The sequence below is a fragment of the Rhamphochromis longiceps genome, linkage group LG3 (assembly GCF_057381845.1).
Source record: "Rhamphochromis longiceps isolate RC_006_pf linkage group LG3, R_longiceps_female_GT1.1, whole genome shotgun sequence".
Taxonomy (NCBI): Eukaryota; Metazoa; Chordata; class Actinopteri; order Cichliformes; family Cichlidae; genus Rhamphochromis; species Rhamphochromis longiceps.
The window spans coordinates 3,177,541-3,199,263 of NC_140559.1; the positions used below are offsets into that span (position 1 = coordinate 3,177,541).

Consider the following 21,723-nt stretch of genomic DNA (forward strand, 5'->3'; position numbering starts at 1 on the left):
ACTTGAGCTCCTTGAATCTGGCTCCAGCAGCAGTTTTCACATATACAATGTTGGCATTTTGCTTGCGTGTCTCCAGGTCTGTTCTGAATGTAGACTTGAATTTGACCACGTAGGCGGGGTCATCATCTGAGCTCTCCATCACCTGAGAGAGATGACAAAACACAGAATCACAGAGCATGAAACCAATGTTTCTCCTCCCAGAAGTTCAGTCACAGACCTGCAACAGAAACAAGAAGATTCAAATGACGCAGAGCTTTCATTTACTTATATCCACAAACATGTCCTCTACATATTCATGCTGTATTTACACACACATACAGAGGCTGTTTGTCTCTCACACACAGACAGGACACTGAGAAATACATCATGTTAAATATACCTGCAGGCTTCCAGCTGTGCACTTTGTCCCTGTCAGCTGTGATTGCCATGGCAACCTTGGTGTTGTGCACGATGCAGGGACGTGTTCAAAGGCAGACGTCTGGCAGCAGCATCATATTTGATGCACTATCTGTACTGAGTGTGCTGACTTTATTTCAAATGTCCCACTGCTGTGCAACATGAATCGCATGTTCTGCACGTTTCTGTAACTCCCAGGTAACCATGGTTACCCAGCCACGCCCAGTAGTCTCCAGAGAGACCAACAGCTGGTTCACGTTGTAACACCGTGGCTTTCGTAGTCTCTCCTTTTTCTACAGCTCATGTGTTCTTCTTGTGATGCTGCGTCTTGAGGCTCATACATGCCGTCATTTGTTGATCCTAAGAACGTTCCTCAGACCGACTTCTTCAACAACAGATAACTTTAGTTGTATCAACACTGCCTCCTGGAACAGTTTAAAATGAACATGTCAAAGATCTGTACCTGTCTCCATGTTTCTGTCCCCGCCCCTTTCTCTCTGTCCTGGGTCATGTGAGCGCTGCAGTAGTATTAGGCCCACCCTCAATGCTCCCATTGGCTGAGACGCATAATGACGCCCATTTCAAGCCAGCACTGATCAACATCCCTCCTGTGACCCATGGCTGTTATATTCAGAGCCAGTGAGCACTTTCACAATAATCATGATTTTAAAAACTGTGATTAAAATAATTGCTGACGTTAATCAGTTAATGAGTTAACGAGATAATAACAGGTTAAGTTGCCCTAATAATTAGACTTTGGTGACAAACTGATGTGATCTCCATGTTTCCTTTGTTGGACTGTGGGCGAGTGTCAGAACTGAATGTACTGAGTAACATGTAGAGTTTAAATATGTGTCAGTTCCAGTTTTAGAGCTCTAAAGTGCAGCTATCATGTTAGGAATATGTTAGGAATAGACAGGAACACTGAGCACACTGAGGTCAAATCTTTATTTTACCACTCGCTGCATTCTTGATGTTCATGAATTCAGCAGCTTCATGATTGTCTGCAGCATTAATCTCATATTTCCATTAAAGTGTTGAATTTGACTGTTTGATGTTCTTTATGATCTCTGGCACCAGTTCATCTGTAGGCTGAGCTCAGTCCATCCAGTTAGTGAAATGATGTTTAAAGGTCTCCTTGTTCTGTGAGCGTGCACAGATCCTGAAGCAGAAAGCCTGGGTTACAGAGAAATGATCATCACTGTGATGATGCTCATCATCTCTGACTGGGATTTGAGGTTTTGTCAAAGCAGCAAAGAAAGCCTGGCTATGTTGGACTGGGTGTGGAAGCAGCTCCCAGTTTGAGTTCAGGAGACAGACACCCTCTCTACTTTGAAGATCAGCTTCAAACTTTCCTTTTTGATAAAGCTTATAGTTCGAGCTGGATCAGGTGACCCTGAACCATCCCTTAGTTATGCTGCTATAGGCTCAGGCTGTTGGTGGACTTCCCATGATGCTCTGCTTTCTTCTCCCCTCTTTTCACTCCTGATGCTTTTATATGTCACTACTGCATGTCCTTAACTTTTGTCTCTCTGTTTTGTTCTTGTCTCTCTGAGCTCATCTCTTCTCTTTCCCCTCACCCTGCAACCAGTCATGGTAGATGCTCCTCCTGGAGCCTGTTTTCACTGGGAGGATCTTTGTGTCAAAGGGAGTTCTTCTTCCCACCATCACCAAGTGCTGCTCACAGTGGAGGCGGTCACCTTACACTGTTAAACAGCTTCAGATGACTGTTGTTGTCTGTTGGGTATTGTCACTTATAAATAAAGTTACATTGAATGGATGTAAATGGATAGATGTTATTGTGACAAAGAGAAAACAACTGTTGACAGATAGATTGTTGTTTTGTGTGTCTGCAGTCTGTCAGGATGTCTGATCACAGAGGAAGGCTGTACTTCTCTGGCCTCAGCTCTGAGCTCCAACCCCTCCCATCTGAGAGAGCTGGACCTGAGCTACAATCATCCAGGTCCCTCAGGAATGAAGCTGCTGTCGGCTGGACTGAAGGATCCAGGCTGGAGACTGGACACTCTCAGGTATGGAGAGAAAATCTGATAGAGGAGGAAGAGCTGGAAACATTTCCCGTGTCTTTCACTCACTTCCTGTTTGTTTCCTGCAGATGAGACATGAACAATCACACATGCAGGAATATTTTCAGGGTCAGACACACTAGTCTAGCTGGATAGTTCATGGATATTTATGTAGGGGTCCCCAAGGAGTCTGTTTGCAGGAACATTTAGGTCACAGGTGTACCTGATATAGATACCAGTGTACCTAATAAAGTGTCAGCTAACATTTGGAAATGGAAGCTTAAATAATGACAAACTGTACATTCACAGCTGAATTCACAATAAATTTGTTCTGAAGTGCACATTTTTCTGTTATTGTTCTCAAACAACAGAATGAGAATGAAATATTGATTCTAACAGGGCCCATAAACAGCATTAGCTTAGCAGCATTAGCTTATCAGAGTTTCTATCATGGTCACAGAAATCTTTAGCAGAGAAAAGTGGCCTACTTAGCAATAGCTGCTCAAGTTGTATAAAGAAAGGGAAAACAGTATTAGCATTAGCTGCTAATGGCAGCTTACTTAGCATAAACTGTTCACATCTTTATAATGCAAGGGAAAGGAGTCACTCATGGAAGCCTATTTAGCATTAACGTCTCACATCATTATAACACAAGAGAAAAGGGTATTAGCGTTAGCTACTAATGCTTATTCACCTCAAATAAGCTTTAGCTGCTAATGGTAGCCTACTTAGCATTAACTCCTCACTAATATAATGCTAATTCACATCAAATTAGCATTAGCTGCTCATATTGTTATAAGGAAAGAGAAAACGGTATTAGCATTAGCTACTAATAATTATTCAGCCCTAATTAGAATAAGCCTCTAAAAGCAGCCTACTTAGCATTAACTCCTCACATCGTTGTTACCCAACGGAAAAGAGTATTAGTATTAGCTACTATCATTTTTAATAAGTAAGAGAAAACAGTGTTAGCATTATTGAATAATGCTAATTCACACTAAATTAGAATTAGCTATTTACAAGAGCGTACTTAGAATTAGCCGCTCACATTGTTAAAAAGTAAGGGAAAACAGTATTAGTATTAGCACATAATGCTAATTCACGTCAAAGTAGCATTAGTTAATAATGGCAGCCTACTTAGCATTAACTGCTCACTAATATAATGCTAATTCACATCAAATTAGAATTAGCTGCTCACATTGTTAAAAGGGAAGGGAAAACAATATTAGCATTAGCTGCTAATAATTATTCACCTAATTAGAGTTAGCCCCTAATGGAAGCCTAGTTAGCATTAACTCCTGACATAGTTATAATGCAGGGGAAAAGGGTTACCATTATCAGATAATGCTAATTTACATCAAATTAACAATTGTTAATAATGGTAGACTTCATATCATTAGCTGCTGTCATTCTTACAAAGCAAAGGAAAACAATATGAGCATTAGCTGCTAATGCTTTTTCATCTAAAATTAGCATTAGCCACTAATGGCAGCCTACTTAGCATTAACTCCTCACTAATATAATGCTAATTCACGTCAAATTAGCATTAGCTGCTAGCATCAGCCTACCTAGCACTAGTTGTTCACATTGTTAAAAGGGAAGAGAAAACGATATTAGCATTAGCTACTAATAATTATTCACCCCTAATTAGAATTAGCCGCTAATGGCAGTATACTTAGCATTAACTCCTCACATTGTTATAATGTAAGGGAAAAGAATTAGCATTATCTAATAATGTTGACCTTGGCCCACTGGAAAAGTTCAGAACTAAAGATTTAGGAGTGTTTCTCGATAGCTCTTTCTCATTTGAGAAACAAATGAATTCTGTTATTAAAACCAGCTGTAAGGTTTATATTGTTGATTGTCATTTATGCTTAGAAATATTTACTCATATATGCTTAGAGTTGTATAATCGATTGCATAATGATAGAGGATTGATCCTTAGTAGTGTGTAAAGACTCTGTGTGCCTTCCAGAATGCTCTGGCATGCACACACCACTTGGGGCCGTGAGAGAGGTCGTACCCTCTCTTACTGATTTATGGTGTAGGACAGAGGTCTCAAACTCAATTTAGCTGGGGGCCGCTGCAGGCAGAGTCTGGGTGAGGCTGGGCCGCATTAGGTTTTCTACAAGAAAGGCATGGTTAAAAAATTCCAATCTTCTCAAATCTCTTTATTTTTATTTTTTAACACAAAATATGAAAAATGAATAAACAAATTAAGAATTAATAAGAAAATAAATCAATCTGTAATACATAAATAAAATAATAATAAGATATTTTTAGTCAGTGAACTTGTGTGTTTCTTTCAGTCTTCTATATCTGCTGTGTTTAGATTGAAATGTCTGTATTAACAGTTCTATAACCTTCTTCTGAACATGAATGGAACACTGGAGAAAATGAACTGTTCTTCTGAACATGGCTTCTCTTGCCTACTCCTTGCTGCTAGAGACCTGGCAGTGTTTCCTCTCGCATAGCCGAGCCAGATTTGGCCTGAGGGAGGAAGCAGTTGCGACCCTCAGTATGTCTTGAAGATGATCATCCGTAAGTCTGGACCTGTACTTGGACTTATTGAAGTTCAAAGTGGAGAAGAGCTTTTGGCACAAGTATGTGCTACCAAAAAGGCACATGGTCCGCTTGAACATTCGGGAAAGCCGAGGGAAACTAGGGCTCAAGTCTCTCAAAGATTGTCCAAGCTTGTCTGCTTTTCCACTCACCTCCCTGAACTTTGCTTTGAGTTCAGAGTTGCACTGCAGCTCAATGAGCTCCATTTGAAGCACAGAAGGGGCATCTTGCACATCAAAGGAGAAGGGGCCCGCAAAAATGTGAAAGGTGGCTCTGTGTGTCTTGAAGTCAGCAAATCTGTGATCAAATTCCTCCTGTAGCCTCAAAATGACATCAACATACTCGTCAGCACTGAATGGTGTGCCTGCATCCACGAGTGCCTTGCATGCTGGGAAATGGCAAAGGTTTGTCTGAGAGAGCTGAGCTTTCCAGAGCGCCAGTTTTGTGGAGAATGCTCTCACGTTGTCATAGGCAGCACTGACAAGTTGCCCCTGGCCTTGTAACGTCTTGTTCAGTACATTAAGCTCATGTGTCATATCAACAAGAAAAGCTGAGTCCATGAGCCATTTGGGATCAGTTAACACAGGAACACTAACTCCATCCTTCTCCATGAAGGCTTCACTTCTGCTCTCAACTCAAAAAGTCTCTTTAATACATTTCCCCTGCTGAGCCAACGTACCTCAGTGAAGTCGAGCACATCCCCATATTCTGACTCCATTTCCTCTAAAAAAGCACAGAACCTTCGGTGCTTTAAGCCCCTGGATCTGATTTGGTTGATGCATTTCACAACAATAGACATCACATTGTCAAACTTCAGGCATTTGCTGCAAAGGACCTGCTGATGGATGATGCAGTGCAGAGCAATGGCCTCCTCCACGCCTTCCTCTTCCAGTTTGTTTTGTGCCACCAGTCCATGTTTCCTCCTTGTCATTGATGGCGCTCCATCTGTTGTTATTCCAACAAACCTCTTCCATGGCAAACCAACATTCTCAATGGCATCACACAGCTTGTAAATATCTGCTGAGCGGTGGTCTGGCCATGCATTGGAATTACTGTGAGCAGCTCCTCCATCACTTCAAAACTGTCATCAACACCACGGACATACATTGGGAGCTGGGCAGTGTCGGTGATGTCTGTGGTCTCATCAAGAGCGACTGAGTATACACTGAAACATTTGGCTTTCTCACACAGTTGGTCATAAATGTCACTTGACAGGTCAGAAATGCGATCTGCTGCGGTGTTGGCAGAAAGGCTGATGTTGCTAAACTGACCTTTCTTTCCCGGACAGACTATATTTGCAGCCTGCAATATGCACTTTTAGACAAATGCACCTTCTGTGAATGGCTTCCCTGCTTTAGCAATCATCTCACTAACCACGTGGCTCCGACTGCTGCATTATTCTCTTTGGTTGCTTTCTTGGAGAAATCTTGCTGCCTCAGTAGATCTGTTTTAAGACTGGCAACCCGGTTCGCTCTCTCGTCTCCCTGGTATTTTGCATCCAGCTCAGCATGTCTAGTTGTGTAATGACGTTTCAAATTGTATTCCTTGTGCAGCGCAACTTTCTCTGTGCAAATAAGACAGGTCGGGGTGCCCCTGTGCTCAACAAAGAAATATTGCATTTCCCACTTTTCCTGAAATTGTCGGTGCTCATCACCAACCTTTCTCTTCACCGCAGGCTTTGAAAAAGACATGTTTGGGGCTATGTGACATTTATAATTCTACTTGGTGTCACTGTCGCATTGAAGTTTCAATCAAGCGTTTAGCCGACGGACGGGGAACGTCTCAACGCGTAGAGAACGTCATTTCTGCTTCTTTTTCTTGCAACCGTAGCACGGCGATCGGCAGATAAAAAGCCGGTAGCAGTCTCCTTTGTTTTTACGCTCGATGTTCATGTCTTTCATGACGACACGAACACCGTGGCGTTTGCAGATGGTAGAAAGTGCAGGGATAGCGAGCGCAAAAAAGGCGACTGCTCACGGCGCCGGGCTGTTGTTACAGGAGAAAGAAGCGGAAATGACACCGTGACATATAACAAATAACATCAGCTGTTTCTGATGTTAGTTGTTTTGACTGCTTTTACATTATATTGAAATATATGTAATGTTCATGTTTGCTGCAATGCAAACGCAGTGATGCAAATAAAAACATCGAGCCACAAATTACGGTGCGACCCTATAATTAGTCCGGGTTACCGGGGACTGTTGTTGCCGATGAACAGGTGTCGCTATGTGACTGCAGACTAAATTGGGCTGCATTGAGTTCATGACTTTTCTTTTATCCCGCCGCCTACGCATCACTGTGAGAGTTAATATGAGATCTCTCTCTGTGGAAAAATAACTTTAAATCCCACTGACGTGTGTATAAATCTATATACGTATAATGTCCCGCTGGGCAGCAACTTAAAAAAACAACTTTTTTTGAAGTGTTGTGAACGCAGCGCGCTGGGGCGAATGTCGGCGTTTGCCCAATAGAAAGGAGGAAGCCAGCCAGGCACAGAAAGAAAGAAACACTCCAGGGCAACGCTGCTGGAACTTTGACTCATTGAGAAATGTTTCCCTGCTTGCATCAAGCCCGGCTGGTGTCCCCTGAGATCCATATCCCACCCTGATTGGTGGGTTAATTCAGCTCCGCCCACAACACTGTAAAGTGTCATACATTATCAAACTAACATTACATTTTCATATTAAGGTGGGGCCAAAAACTATCGTCCTGCGGGCCGCAATTGGCCCACCGGCCGCGAGTTTGAGACCCCTGGTGTAGGAGGACACCTGCTCTGTGTCTGGTTAAGTATAAGAGCCCTTTGTTAGGGGGACCGCTGGACTCTTAGCACCAGCTTTGGGGTCACAGGGTCACATCTGGAACACACACACACACACACAGACACACACAGACACACACACAGACACACACACAGACACACACAGACACACACACACACACACACACACAGAGACACACACACACAGACACACACACAGACACACACAGACACAGACACACACACACACACGCACACACACACACAGACACACACAGACACACACACAGACACACACACACAGACACACACACAGACACACACAGACACAGACACACACGCACACACACACACAGACACACACAGACACACACACAGACACACACACACAGACACACAGACACACACACACAGACACACACACAGACACACACAGACACAGACACACACACACACAGAGACACACACACACAGACACACACACAGACACACACAGACACAGACACACACACACACACACACACACACACACACACACACACACACACACACACACACTATGCACAGACTGGTACTCTTTGTTCATACCTGTGTAAGACGTCATAATGAACTTGTGCATATTCATGTAAGCTCAATAAAGAGCAGTGTTACGAGGGAGCAGACGAGAGCGACTGAGGTCAAGTGAAGGAACGGCGCTGTCACAGTTCTCTCCCTCATCAATTGTCTGGTTCCAGCGGTGGGTCTGTGCTAGACGACCCATCACCAGCTTTTTCCACTGGTTACCAGTACGTGGTAGAATCCACTTCCAGATCTGGTTGTCTTTAAATCTGTGAATGGATTGGCTCCATCTTATCTCTCTTTAACAAAAGAATCCAAGTGGAGCCCTCAGGTCTGCAGATAAGCAGCTTCTGACCAGAACTAGACGTAAAAACAGAGGTGAGCTTTATCGATGGCTGCAGCCAAACTCTGGAACAGTCGCCCTTCACATCAGGTCGTCACCAACACTGGACATTTTTAAAAGCCGGTTGGAAACACATTTGTACTCTGTAGCTTTCAATCCTGACCAGTCTTTATAGTCATTACTGTGTATGTTTCCTATTTTCTCTCTACTCTGTGCAGCACTTTGGCTCAAGCTGTTTTTAAATGTGCTGATAAATAAATGTAGATTTCTTTGAATAAAACAGTGGAGCCGAGCTTTGAGCTCAGTGTGTAACAGTGTGTGTGTGAGAGCCATGTAATGTCCATGTGTGCATGCTGACTGTGCTGCTCTGACCCCCCTCCTCCTTTCAGGGTGGAGCCTGCTGGAGTCCGATGGTTGAGACCAGGTCTGAGGAAGTGTAAGTGTGTTTTTAATGGGATTCATGAAAACAAAGCAGCACACATTCAACCATCTTCATCATGTCAGGAGTCATCATCAAAGTGTCAATCAATGAACAGATGATGGATCAATAACTGCAGCTGGATTGTGTTTGTTCTCTCCATCAGATTCCTGTCAACTCACAATCGACACAAACACAGTGAACACAAAGCTCCAACTGTCTGACAACAACAGGAAGGTGACACATGTGGAGGAGGTTCAGTCATATCCTGATCATCCAGACAGATTTGATGTTTATCAGCTGCTGTGTAGAAATGGTCTGACTGGTCGCTGTTACTGGGAGGTCGAGTGGAGAGGAAGAGTTTTTATATCAGTGAGTTACAGAAGCATCAGAAGGAAAGGAGGCAGTGCTGACTGTGTGTTTGGAAACAATGATCAGTCCTGGAGTCTGGAGTGCTATAGTGGTGCTCCTCAGTCTGTCAGGCACAATAACAGACAAACATTCATCTCCTCCTCCTCCTCCTCCTCCTCCTCTGTCTCTAACAGAGCAGCAGTGTATGTGGACTGTCCTGCTGGCACTCTGTCCTTCTACAGAGTCTCCTCTGACACTCTGATCCACCTCCACACCTTCAACACCACATTCACTCAAACTCTTTATCCTGGGTTTTGGTTCAGGTCTCGTGGTTCCTCAGTGTCCCTGTGCTGAGTGGAGTGTAAAGAGTGTCTCCTGTTACAGAAACACTCTGACTGTTGAACAGATAGTTCAGTCTGTACATGTCTGTCTCTTTCACTCACAAACACGTTTTCACATTCATGGATTCAATCAGTTGATGTTTGAAACTCTTCTAAATGATTCCTTGTAAACTTCTTCAGTCACAAACAAACAGGAAGTGATGTCACATGTGTTCCTGTCCACACAGCAGAATGAGTCTATTGCTGACAGTGATGTACAAACAGAGTGAGCATTTCTGAGGCCCAAAATAAACTGAGTAGTTCACTGAATGAACAATGGACTGTGAGCTCAGTTCCTTCATCATTAGTATGGATTATATATGTATATGTATTATATTAGTATCATATATATCAGGTGCTGCTGCTTTCAGTCATTGTGCAAATGTGCTGTTTGTAAGCTTGTAAAGCTGCAGTCAGCTGAGACTGAAGAAGTCACCTGATCAGTGAGCAAACGTTTCTGAAAACGTCCAGATGAACAGAATCAACCTTTTGGGATCAGCCAGCAATGCAGCATCATTGTTGTTCAGCTTCAGAGGTTTGCAGGAATGAACTGATGACCAGAAACAGCTGCAAAGTCCAAGAAAATACCAGCTGGAGTTCAGCTGCATTTGAAGAAGTCAAAGAAAAGTAAGGATGGCAAAGGGCGACGTTTTCTTCCAAAGAGCTGCAAACATGGTCGACGCCTCATTAGAAGAATCATCTGGACATTTGTGAGGAACTCTAACCAAGAAAGCAACGTCACACAGATCCAGCAGACAGTTTCCATGACTGCAAGTGTTCAGTGGAAAAATGCTACATTGCATTATTGCATCCTCTCACCACAGGAGGCGCTGTTGGCACCACTGATTGCTGATCAGCTGTTCTCTGATGATCTGATTGATACTGTGAATAACGGGACTCACTGAACTCTGTGACACAGTGAAGATTACAGAGTTTAACTTCACCCTTTAAGACTGACCACAGAACCAAGTCCGCCAGAGCTTTTGTTATATTTTTACATGCTGTGGAGCCATTTGTGGGAGCATTTCAAGTTGCTATGCATCAATACAACTGTTATAGCCCTAATTTTAATAATATGTATGCATTAAGTCCATAGTAACTACATAAACTGCAAAAAAAGCCTCTGCTCATCCATCTCTGTGTGTATCAGGATACATTTGGTTCATAATACACAGAAAAATCAGAGTTATTACCTGTAATAAATGTGAAAGATTCCTGCAGTGATAACCAGGCAGGACTGAAACACATCCAAGCTGTCACCACGGTAACAGCACCGCCCATCCACAGGTGAGGGGAGGAGCAAAAAGAGGGACTTTGACCATTTTATACTAAAAACACTCAACTAATGTTTCTAATATGAAACAAATAAGCCCACATTAATGTGAGCGTTTATTAAATAATAATAATGAGGATTTCCTCCTGATCTCATTTCCACAGGAGAGAAAACTGTGGTGTATATTGAGGTGGAGGGTGTGGTCTGTGGCTCAGGTGTAGAGTGAGGGTGGGGTGCACCACAGCAGCATGCTGGGACTGCTGAGGGTGGAGGAGGGAGTGATGATGACATCAGAGCTGCAGCACAGAGACCAGTGAACACACAGTCTGTTCATCTTTGCATAGATACAATATACAGCACAATATTGAATGACAGACACGCTGTGGGAGCTTCCACAGATACACTGACGTCAGCATCCAGAGTCCTCCTGCTGCTCCCCCCTCAGAGCCCCGTGATCAGCACCAACACATTCAGTTAGATGACAGAGTCCAGCTGCAGCTAGAATCAGCTCCCCTCTGTGAACAACAGCACAGCGTCAGTGTTTCACACTCAGTGAAAGGAGGAAACAGCAGAAGAACACCATGTGTGCTACGTTTCCCAGGACACACTACAAACTGCACAAATACAGAGCAGCACGTGGAAGGACCTGGAGCTGCATTTACAGAGCTGCAGACAGCGTGATGTCCTGTATGGACAGGTGGAAGGAACCAAGTCCTCAGCTGGAACACTCGTGTTTGTCCACAGACAGGAAACACAGCAGGAAACTTCCTCACAGAAGTGCAGCTCATGGATAACACACTTCCTGTCAGTCAGAATGAGGCTGCAGCCAAACACAGAAAGGTGTTTTTGTCCAGATGAGCCCAGAGAAGAAACACGAGTGTTCACAGACATCAGAAGCTCAGAGAGGTGAAACATGAGGTTGGAGTCCTCGTCAGCATCCAGAAGAGCTGCTGTGAAACCCTGAGTACTCATGACAGACTCTGATGGCACAAACACATCATGATTCAAACAGAAAGACAAACATGGAGCTCCTGATCCTCCTGCATGAGAACAAGCTGACATGAGCGCTGTGTCTGAGAGTGTCTCCCTGTCACAGTGACAATAACACAGCTGCTGCTCACAGTCATTAAACTGACCTGAGGTCAGCTGTGCTCCTTACATATGAACCATGTGACCTCACATCAGTGCTGTGGATGACTGTAGTCATAGAAGAGTAGAGCTGTAGCAGGTGGTGTGAGGAGGAGGTGGTGTATTCTAGTTAACGCAGTACTGAAACACTCCAGCAGAGGGCGCTGTTAAGTCCTTATTGTAACACAGTTACTGTGTGCAGTTAGACTTCATACATAATCTGCACTTATTTCCATCAGACATGCTGTCAGGAAATGATTGGTTTCTATTGATTCTACTTCCTGTTGACTCGTTTGATGACAGTGAAACAATCACAGCTGATTGTGTGATGATGTAAACTGTCACTGTTACATTCAGTGTGTGTGACATAATGTTAGTGCAGGCTGATAACAGCCTGGTTCTGTTAGAAACACATGAACGTGTCCATAGATCAGTGTGTGTTTAACATGAGAGCTTCAGCCCTGCTGATGTGTTAAATAAAGACATGCAGGAAAACTGATGAGACTCTGAAATAACTCTTTATATTTATAATGTAACTCTGCATCAAAAGAACAACAAAGGATCCCAGACAGGTTTCTGTGAACAAAGACCATTCTGATGTTTCTGTGTTTCTAACACTTTGACATTATTAGTAAACAGACTGCAGTGAGCAGCATTTATAAAGAGCTTCTATATAAAGATATGACAGCTGTTTGACAAGTTTATCACTCTGTGTTTGGACCTGATCAGTCCAGCTGTTTACTTGAAACATGTTCATTTACCTGTTCTGTTATATTCATGTTCTTGTCTCTGTTGAAAACACATTTTAATGTCCCTCAGATTTTTCTCCCAGATGAATAAATATAAAAATGACACAAACTGACTGCAGCTACTTTTTGTCCTTTCTGTCAAAAACCTTCATGTGACTCATGAGAGACACGTTTCAGCTGTTTGTGACAGATCAGAGGCCAACAAGTCATTTATAACACTTTCCATCATTGTTTAAAGTTCTCAGTGTTTCTGTGTTGCTGCGTATAGGATCTCCCAGCATCATCACTGTGCTGTCCAATCATTGTGTGCGAGGTTACCCTTATAGTGCCATGTGTGTTTGCACAAAGAGAAGCATGTGTGTCAAATATAAATAAGCACAGAACAGAAACAGCTGCTCGTTTCTTCTGTTTAGAGTCAAGTTAGTGTTTTGTGTCTTTGTTTGAGGCCTGATGTCGAGCAGAGGTGTGTGTAACTGCACTGGTCTGTTATATGTGTGAAGTGTGTGCTTCTCTTCAGCATCATCTTTGTCACTGCTGATTCCTTTGTGTCATCATGTGTTGAGAAGAGAGAACAGTTATAACGGAGGAGCAAAAGGAAGCCCTGAAATCTGCATCAACAAGGAAGTGTTGGCTCACCAGTGATCCCAGCAGAGCCACTGGTTTGGCTCCAGTTGTTCTAGATTCAATGATGTTGTTGCTACAGATACATGTCAGCATCTTTATTGAATTTAATATGAAGCAGAAATGGTGTCATTAGGAGAAGAAGAGGAGAACAAGTCCGGCGAGGAGGCAGCAGCTCTTAAAGATGAAACAGCAGCTCAGCCCTGAGCTCAGAGAGCTGCACATGAAAAAGCTCCTCAAGCAGATCCTGTCAGAGGTTTGTCATCAACAGGAGGAACTGTTCACATCATAGGATGAAGATGCTGTCAGCTGGATGAAGAAGGTTATTTAATGCAAACGTTCACACTGAAGTCAAATTGTTGTCGTGTTGAACAGATTCATGTACTGATCGTCTCCAGAATGTTAGAAGAGCTTCAATGAATCATTAGAAACAACTTACAGCTGCACAGCTGTGTCAAACACATCTGTGTGTCATTGTGGGATTGTTGTGTTTCTACATGTGACACACGTCTAAAACATGCACACAATCTGAACACAAACAGGGACTCATGTGTTCCCACAGCCAGATGCTGAGAGCCATTTCCTTGTAGTCCTGTGTCTACATACATGAACCATTAGATGTTATTGGAATGATTGTCAGCTCTGATAGTTTCATGTGTGTTTAGCTGGACGCTGTTTGATCCTCGACATGTTTAAAGGTGTCCAGTCCTGAGACACTGGGGCTGGAAACAGCTGTGATGTCATTGGACTGTCACACAGACAGAAGTGCATGAAGCGAGCAGCCGAGGAGCCGCTGATGTTTTGGATTCAACAGCATTTGAAAGGTCGACACAGACACATTTGCACACAGAAAGCTGAATCTGTCATATGCCACAGTGAACTCACTGTTCAGTGTTTTTCAGGAAGCTTCTTAACTGCCTCTGCTGCCAAACAAGCAGCTGATGTCCTTGAGAAGAAGCTGAAGAAGTCTTCAACAACAAATACAGGAAGTGGACTTTCAAATACTAGATTCACTTTAGACTCACAGAGAAATGACTCAACCAGCTGTGTTTGACTATATGAAAGGTCAGTGTGTGTCTGCACACAGACTGTTGTGTTGGACTGTTATTCAGTTGTCTGCTGAATGTTTTCAAATGTCTGCATCTCAGCTGTGATGAGGCTGGGGGTCATGGGAGGCCACCGTAGCAGCCTCTTCAACATCATGACATCATCATAAATGCTGCTGGACTGTCTGATGGGCTGACGGTGAAAAAGCCGTCGGGAAGGAAACAGAAGACATTTCAGAGGCTGCAGCAGATTTCTTTGATTCGGGGCCTTTTTCAGCTTTATTGGACAGAGCAGTGAAGATAAGTGACAGCAAAGCAGAGAGAAAGGGGGCGTGGCCCGGGTCAAAGCCAGGCCAGCTGCTCTCCACCTCGTGGTCACCTGCTCATCCTAGTGAGCTCCACCAGCAGCCCTTTCACACACTTTACACTGTCAAACACTGTGTGTGGACCTCAGCTAACAACAGGCTACATTTAAGTCTGGACTACATGCTTTTATATTGTTTTTATTCCATCAGCAGCTCAACATCATGAGCAGCTTTGACATAAAGACATCAAACTCAAGCTGACTTTAAGCTACTTTTAATACAGGGGCTCAAAAACAACAACATCTTTATTATATATCAGGACACAAAGTCATTTCATCTCAAAGGGAAACAGCTTTATTTGGAATAACCAGCACTATCAACTGGTTTGGGATCTCCACCAGTTTCATGTCTTTGCAGCTTCTCCAACAAAGTTCCTGTAAAATCAGCATGTTTGTCTTTATTGGTTTGATAGTGATTGATTATTCAGTCCCAATCTGCTGTCATCTAAAGAACAAAATGATGTTTCTATGAGTCACAAAGCTCCAGATGTTGTCGGCTTCACAAAGAAAACAAAGAACTTAAACACAAAGTGTTTGGAGCCAAAATGTTCCCAAGCTGCTCTTTTTGAAATGGCAGAGGTACAGTGGTGTCTAACAGCACACTGTGGAAGGCAAACATGTTATTGTTGGATGAAACTTCATGAATCCTTTGTAGATTTGAGCTGTTGGAGCCTTTCTTTTCTCTTCAGGTGTACAGATGCTGAGGAGGCAGGTGAAGCAGGTGGAGCTGTTGTGATGCTGGCAGAGGGTGTGTCTTAGTAACTCTGTGAGGCAGAACTGGATCCAACATTGTGGATGTGTTGATGTTGGAGCCATTAAGAGTCTCTGGCCACACTGTAGGATTTCCCTTTGATCCACTGTGGGGGCATTTTGGAGTCTGTCAGTGAAACTCTTCATGTTTGTGTTTGACTCCAGTTTATAGAAACAGAGAAATGTGTCATGCTTTTGTTCGGCCTCCACAAATACACACATTTGTTCATTGGTTGGACTTTTTGGAAGGAGACACATTGAAAACCATGTTAATGAGATCTTGTTGTTTCCTGTGGATCCGACACAGAGAGTGGACTTCAGACAGAAAGCGTGGAAGAGATTTTAGAGGCCGTGTGTGGCAACAGGAAGTTTCTGTGTGTTTGCTGATCTTACATGTGGAAAACAACACGTGATGTTTGTGAAGTTCTACAATGATCATTGTTCTCACAGCATTTTGAGTGGGAACAGTTCAAACTGGGAGTAGTGGGAGTTATTTACTGATTGAAACAAGCTGAATGTTTCTGTGACGATGAAGATCAGCAGCTCAGCTGATCAATGAACTGACATCTATCAGTCGTTTCATGAGATGAAGTCATCAGCAGACATTTGTTCTGACTGTGTGATGAATGTCAGAACGTCAGGGCTCTGCTTTAGTCACTGCTTGATGATCATTGGCTCATTGTTGAATCCAGGGCCCAGTCTGACCTCTGACCTTTGCTGCAGGTCTTCTGTGTTATCTCCACTTTCATGTCTGATCTTCTGCTGTATCGTCCAAAATAAACATCTGGATCATTTCCAACACTTCAGCAGATCTTTAGTTTGGGCAGTGCAGCACAGAATAACACATATTGTACTATACTGCCCACTTCCTGATCTTATTGGATCTGTGTGTGAGGTTGGTGAAGGAAACACATGTTTACTGAGTGAGTCGCTGCCATTAGGAACTAGTTTTTATATCACAGCCTGGAAATCACACAGGACCATTTCTGCAAGTGAAAAGTCGTCATTGGAGGAAAATGATTGTGTAGTTTGTGCGACTGAAGAATTGTCCCAACTACATGTGCTGCTGACCTTTGACCTTTCCTTTAGGTGCACAGAGGAGTCTGTGGAAACATCCAGAACTGAGGCATCTTGTGTACAAACGTGTTCAGACCAGATGTCAAATGATGTCAGATGTCATCCGTGAATGGATGCAACTGTGGATCGTTCCAATAAAATGAGGCAGTTTTGTAAGTACAAGCCCACTACAACCCATCATCAACATTTTAAATTACATTATACATCTTCACTGATATAAAGCACCACTATTTTAACCTGATTCACTTTTTCCACCCTAACAGTTCATTCCTCAAATCAAACAAGATATTTGACCCTAAAAAAATGCATCAACAAATCATTTTGTAATAAAATATTTATTCTTCAACTTTTACAAGTGAAATCAAACAAGTGTGTTTAAGAGTGAAACCAGAGTGGAAGCTGCTCATATAGAGTCCAACCCAGGCTAAAGTAAGCTGAGTAGAGCAGCACCATCAAAGTGTCGGCTCTCTGAACACGGTGCAAGATCGCCATCTGCAGGACAAAACTAGTTTTTCTCGCCCTCCTCGTCAACATCAAGATGATGTCATCGTACAGCAACTGATTCCCTGTCCGTCTGGAACAAAGCATTTACATTAAAAAAGACATTTACAGAAAATACAAACACCAACAACACATCTCATCATCACATGATATTTTATTATTTATTATATTATGTATTTTTATTGTACCATCAACATCAACAAATACCAGCATATTTTCTTTGAGATTGAGTAGAGTGGACCTTTCCCTTGGTTCACTTCCTGCTCGCAGCATCAGCTGACCTCTGACTTCCTGGTTAAGGTCTCTCAGCGTTGACTGGAATATCAAATCAGACTCACACCATGTTCTTGTAATGTGGTCATGTCTGTCCGCTGTTTGAAGAGCATCTCTGGCCTAAACACAATAGGAAGAACAACAACACGGCAAAAAAAACCAACACATTTCCATATTAGATGAAGGGCACCGTAACTGGAAATGGTAACATTCATCTGATGCTGCTTTGGATTTATCTTCTGTTTTAGACCAACTTTGATCACTTCGAGCCATCTTAAGTCCGTTTGTTCTAACTTCTCACTAACATCTCGTATGATTTCAGATCCCTGCTGTTCCCCAGCTGCCCTGTAGGTTTGTGCTTTGACCTCCAGAGGGCGACAAATCAGCACAGACAGAGAGCTCCATTCAAACTTTGCTGCCATCAGGAATAATTCTTCAAATATAATCATCAGTGTTTGAGCAGTTATGATATCAGGGACAATCTAGACATGTGTGACAATACTGAACATGTCACATGACACACCTCAAACATCATGTGATCCACTCTCAGTCTGCACTTTCATTCATGACTTCAACAGGTTGAAATGAGCTTTGAAGAAACATTCAGTGAAATAAATCTTTCATGGATTCATGTGAGCAGCAGATGAACTTTACAAAGAATCAGTGGATTTATCTTCTGTTTTAGATCAACTTTGATCACTTCGAGCCATCTTAAGTCCGTTTGTTCTTCTCACTCACTAACGTCTCATATGATTTCAGATCCCTGCTGTTCCCCAGCTGCCCTGTAGGTGGCCTCAGTGTGTCTCACACCATTTACAGATGATTACAGGTCGTTTACAGTTCAAACAGGTCCAACATAAGAAATATGTAGAAAATATCCTGCTATAACAGTTTGGGTCAAAGTGCAGATGTTCCAGATGTTCTGAGTCTGTCTGTGTTTCATGTTAACATGTAGATGTTGGACCAAAGTGAAGCTTTTTGATGTGACAGCAGGAATGTGAAGTGTAACTCTGAGCTGTAGGAAATGAAACTAAACGGACTTTTTCTCCTTTATTTATAGGAAAGTGTAGGAGAGCAACAGATGAACAAGCGTTACTGTAACAGGAAGCATCAGAGGACCTTTATGTTCATCATCATCACTGTTTCCTTGTTCTGTCACAAACACACAACACTTCCTGCTCTCTCTCTGATGGATCTGATTGGCTGTTTCATTCACAGGAGGTCAGGGCGTCACACAAACAGCTTTAACTGCACAACGACACACTTTAAATCATCTGCAGACAAACCTGTGTGTTTGATTTATGAAGAAATAATAAAGACGTGTGTGCAGCTGTCCATGAAGCAGCTTCTCACACAAACTCTGACACTTCAGCCACTTTAATTCCTGCAAAGCTGCGTAATAAAGAGCTGTGACTGCTATGAGCTGCTGATGATGACTGCATGAAGCTCTCAGCTGAAGCTTCTTTCATTTATTTTAATGTTAATGTCGCCTTTTTAAGTCTGTGTGAGGATTTTAATGACACACATTAAAGGAGCTTCTTTGATTAGAACCAAATTCATGTTGATTTTCAGCCTGAAATGATAAAAACTTTAATAATTCTGTTTATAATCATCAACCTGGAGACTAATGAAAAGTATAATAGTGAAAGAAAAACTTTATTATTTGAGTAATGCCTGAATCTGCTCAGAGACGGAGACAACACAGAGGTGTTGATGACAGTTTGACATTAACTGAATTAAAAACAAAGTGCTCTTATTGTGAAAATCTGCCTCCTACTTCTTTAAATCGTTTTTATGTATTTTTTAACGTCACAGTGAAACATTGAGGCATTAATCTGACACAGTTTGATCAGCAGCTGTGTTTTCACTGACGTTTCACTTTGATTTGTTCAGACTGAGCAGAGAGGATCGGTTCTCTGTGTGCGCACTGCTGAGAAACACAAGCTCATTTCTGCTGTTTCATGAAAAGTGTTATGGAGGAACAAGAAGTTCAGCCTCTAAACTCTCAGCGTGAGGACTGAGTGAAGAGTTTCAGAGCAGAGAGTTTTGGCTCACAGCTTTTAGCGTCTACACAAAGAGACGATTACGCACTTGATCTGAGAACATCTCCACCTCCTACAAACAAACTCTCCTACGAGCAGCTGTCACAACCACAACAGGCAGAAGACTGGATCCTGCTGCAGGTTAATGATTGATCTAAAGGCAGCTGACCTTTGAGCAGGAACTTGTGAGTCTTTTATTGTGTTTAATGCTCACAGTGCTGAAGCCTGCAGACACACCCACATCATATTATTTGTTCTCAGGGTTGTTCGGCGTGGTGGAGTGGGAACAGAAACTTTCTGCAGGTTAATTATTGATCAAACTAAAGTCATATTAAGGAGCTACTGGCACGGAGTCAGAGCAGAGCTCAGAAATCTGAAATATATCAAAGTATATTAAAGTTAGAGTTTAGAGAACACTGTTTGGTTAGCTGCCCCAAAGGCAGATGACTCTCAATATCACAAGATCAGGTGAAATTTCAGACCAAGGGAAAATCACTGGGATTATCTGTGAAGAGGCAGAAAAGCATAGACCTCGTCTACCTTATAGACATTTTGAAAAGGTAAGAGTGAATCTGTCTTCATTCATCTACATGGAAACATAAAACCAAAAAACAAACCAATACAACAAAATCACACCCAGTAGGGCTGAGCGATATAAACAATAAACGACAGAATCGATTAAATTTGGTCAACGATAGAGATTTTGACTATACCGCTCTATCGCGACAGCGCATGTGATGATGTCATCAAACTGCACCTGTTTTGGTCGAAAGCATCGCAGCGGTTAAAACCATTATCCTCTGCAATTATGCTGGGTGACAGTCACAGCAAAGAGATGAAGCACTTTTGAAACGCGGGGAAAGCCAAAAACTGCGCTTCCTCCACTTCCGTAACATTGATTCAATAATGTTGAATTCTCTGCAGCTGCTCTATTCCCATGTTGTGGCAGTATATTAATAACTAGCCTCGTGTTGTGGATGAATGATCTCAGTTGTTCTCGTGACTGAAGTTTGGCCCGTGTACAGCATCCTGCTATGCGACTGCATTTGTCCCTGACCACCAGAATCACTCACGTTAACTTTTATCGAGTGGAAAAAGAGTTGGGGTTCATCCTCCAGCTTCACTGTGCTAATGTTATGCTAACATAGCTGTGTCGCTAGCAATCATGTAGCACAACATTATATACCAGGTAGTCCAACTTCAGTAACCCTGCAAACGCCACTGCTGTTTAGTTTTCTGTCTTCATTTATGTTGGAAGTGATAGCAGAGCTGTTTGAATTAGTTTCAAAAATCTCTTTCAGAACATGGTATGAAATGTTTAGGTGTAAACTAGCGCGCTAACTTCCTGTTAACTTCTAACTCCGTTAAATTTAATAAATTCTGTTTTCATGGATGTAAAACTTAATTGTTACACCTGCTAAAGCAGCAACGCTGATGATTTTATTAAAGATGAAAGAATTTAGACCGTTTTTAACTCTCAGTGTTCGTTTGACTTTGGGACCTGAAGTTGTCGGAGTTTTGGAACCAGATTACTCCGTGAAGCTCCTCACTACGGCAGCCGTAATGCTCTGACGATCCATCAAGCAGTGCGGCTTACCAAAGTTGTGCTAAAACATTTTTAACAGATTTCTGCAGCCAAAATCGGTTCGAGGTCACGAAGCACAACCAGAATTCATACATAAGGCACACTCTTGATTTTTGAGAAAATTAAAGGATTGTAAGTCTGCCTTATAGTGTGGAAAATACGTTATACAGAAGAAAAGAATATATCGCGATATATATCGTTACCGCACATGCTTCAAATTATACCGCGATATGGATTTTAGGCCATATTGCCCAGCCCTAACTCCCAATTTATTTACAACATTTGAAACATACAGTGTAGCTCCGTCAAAACACTCCAAGGCCAAGTGAAAGTGCTGAGAGGGAAAAGATCATTATTAATGATTTATTTAAACTCATAACTGGGTGCAGCAGCTGAGCTTTGACCTGTGAGCTGCAGCTTAAGCTTCTTTTATGGTTCAGTGTTTAATGTGTAAACTGTTTATCACTGCAGAGACGCCTACAGGCTATCTACTGTTCAAAAGTGAATTGTTATACACAGTGCAG

At 42.5% G+C, this 21,723-nt stretch overlaps 1 protein-coding gene across 1 annotated transcript in view; it reads left to right on the forward strand.

Moving 5' to 3' along the window:
• The window catches only part of LOC146672533 (protein NLRC3-like), a 37,791-nt gene extending 27,243 nt beyond the window's left edge, over positions 1-10,548 (forward strand). Inside the window, exons 7-9 of the mRNA XM_085401348.1 lie at positions 2,253-2,426; positions 9,031-9,077; positions 9,226-10,548. Of these exons, the coding sequence (XP_085257474.1) occupies positions 2,253-2,426; positions 9,031-9,077; positions 9,226-9,764 (760 nt within the window). The 3' untranslated portion in view covers positions 9,765-10,548. The remainder of the gene's footprint in view (positions 1-2,252; positions 2,427-9,030; positions 9,078-9,225) is intronic.
• The last annotated feature ends 11,175 nt before the right edge of the window (positions 10,549-21,723 follow it).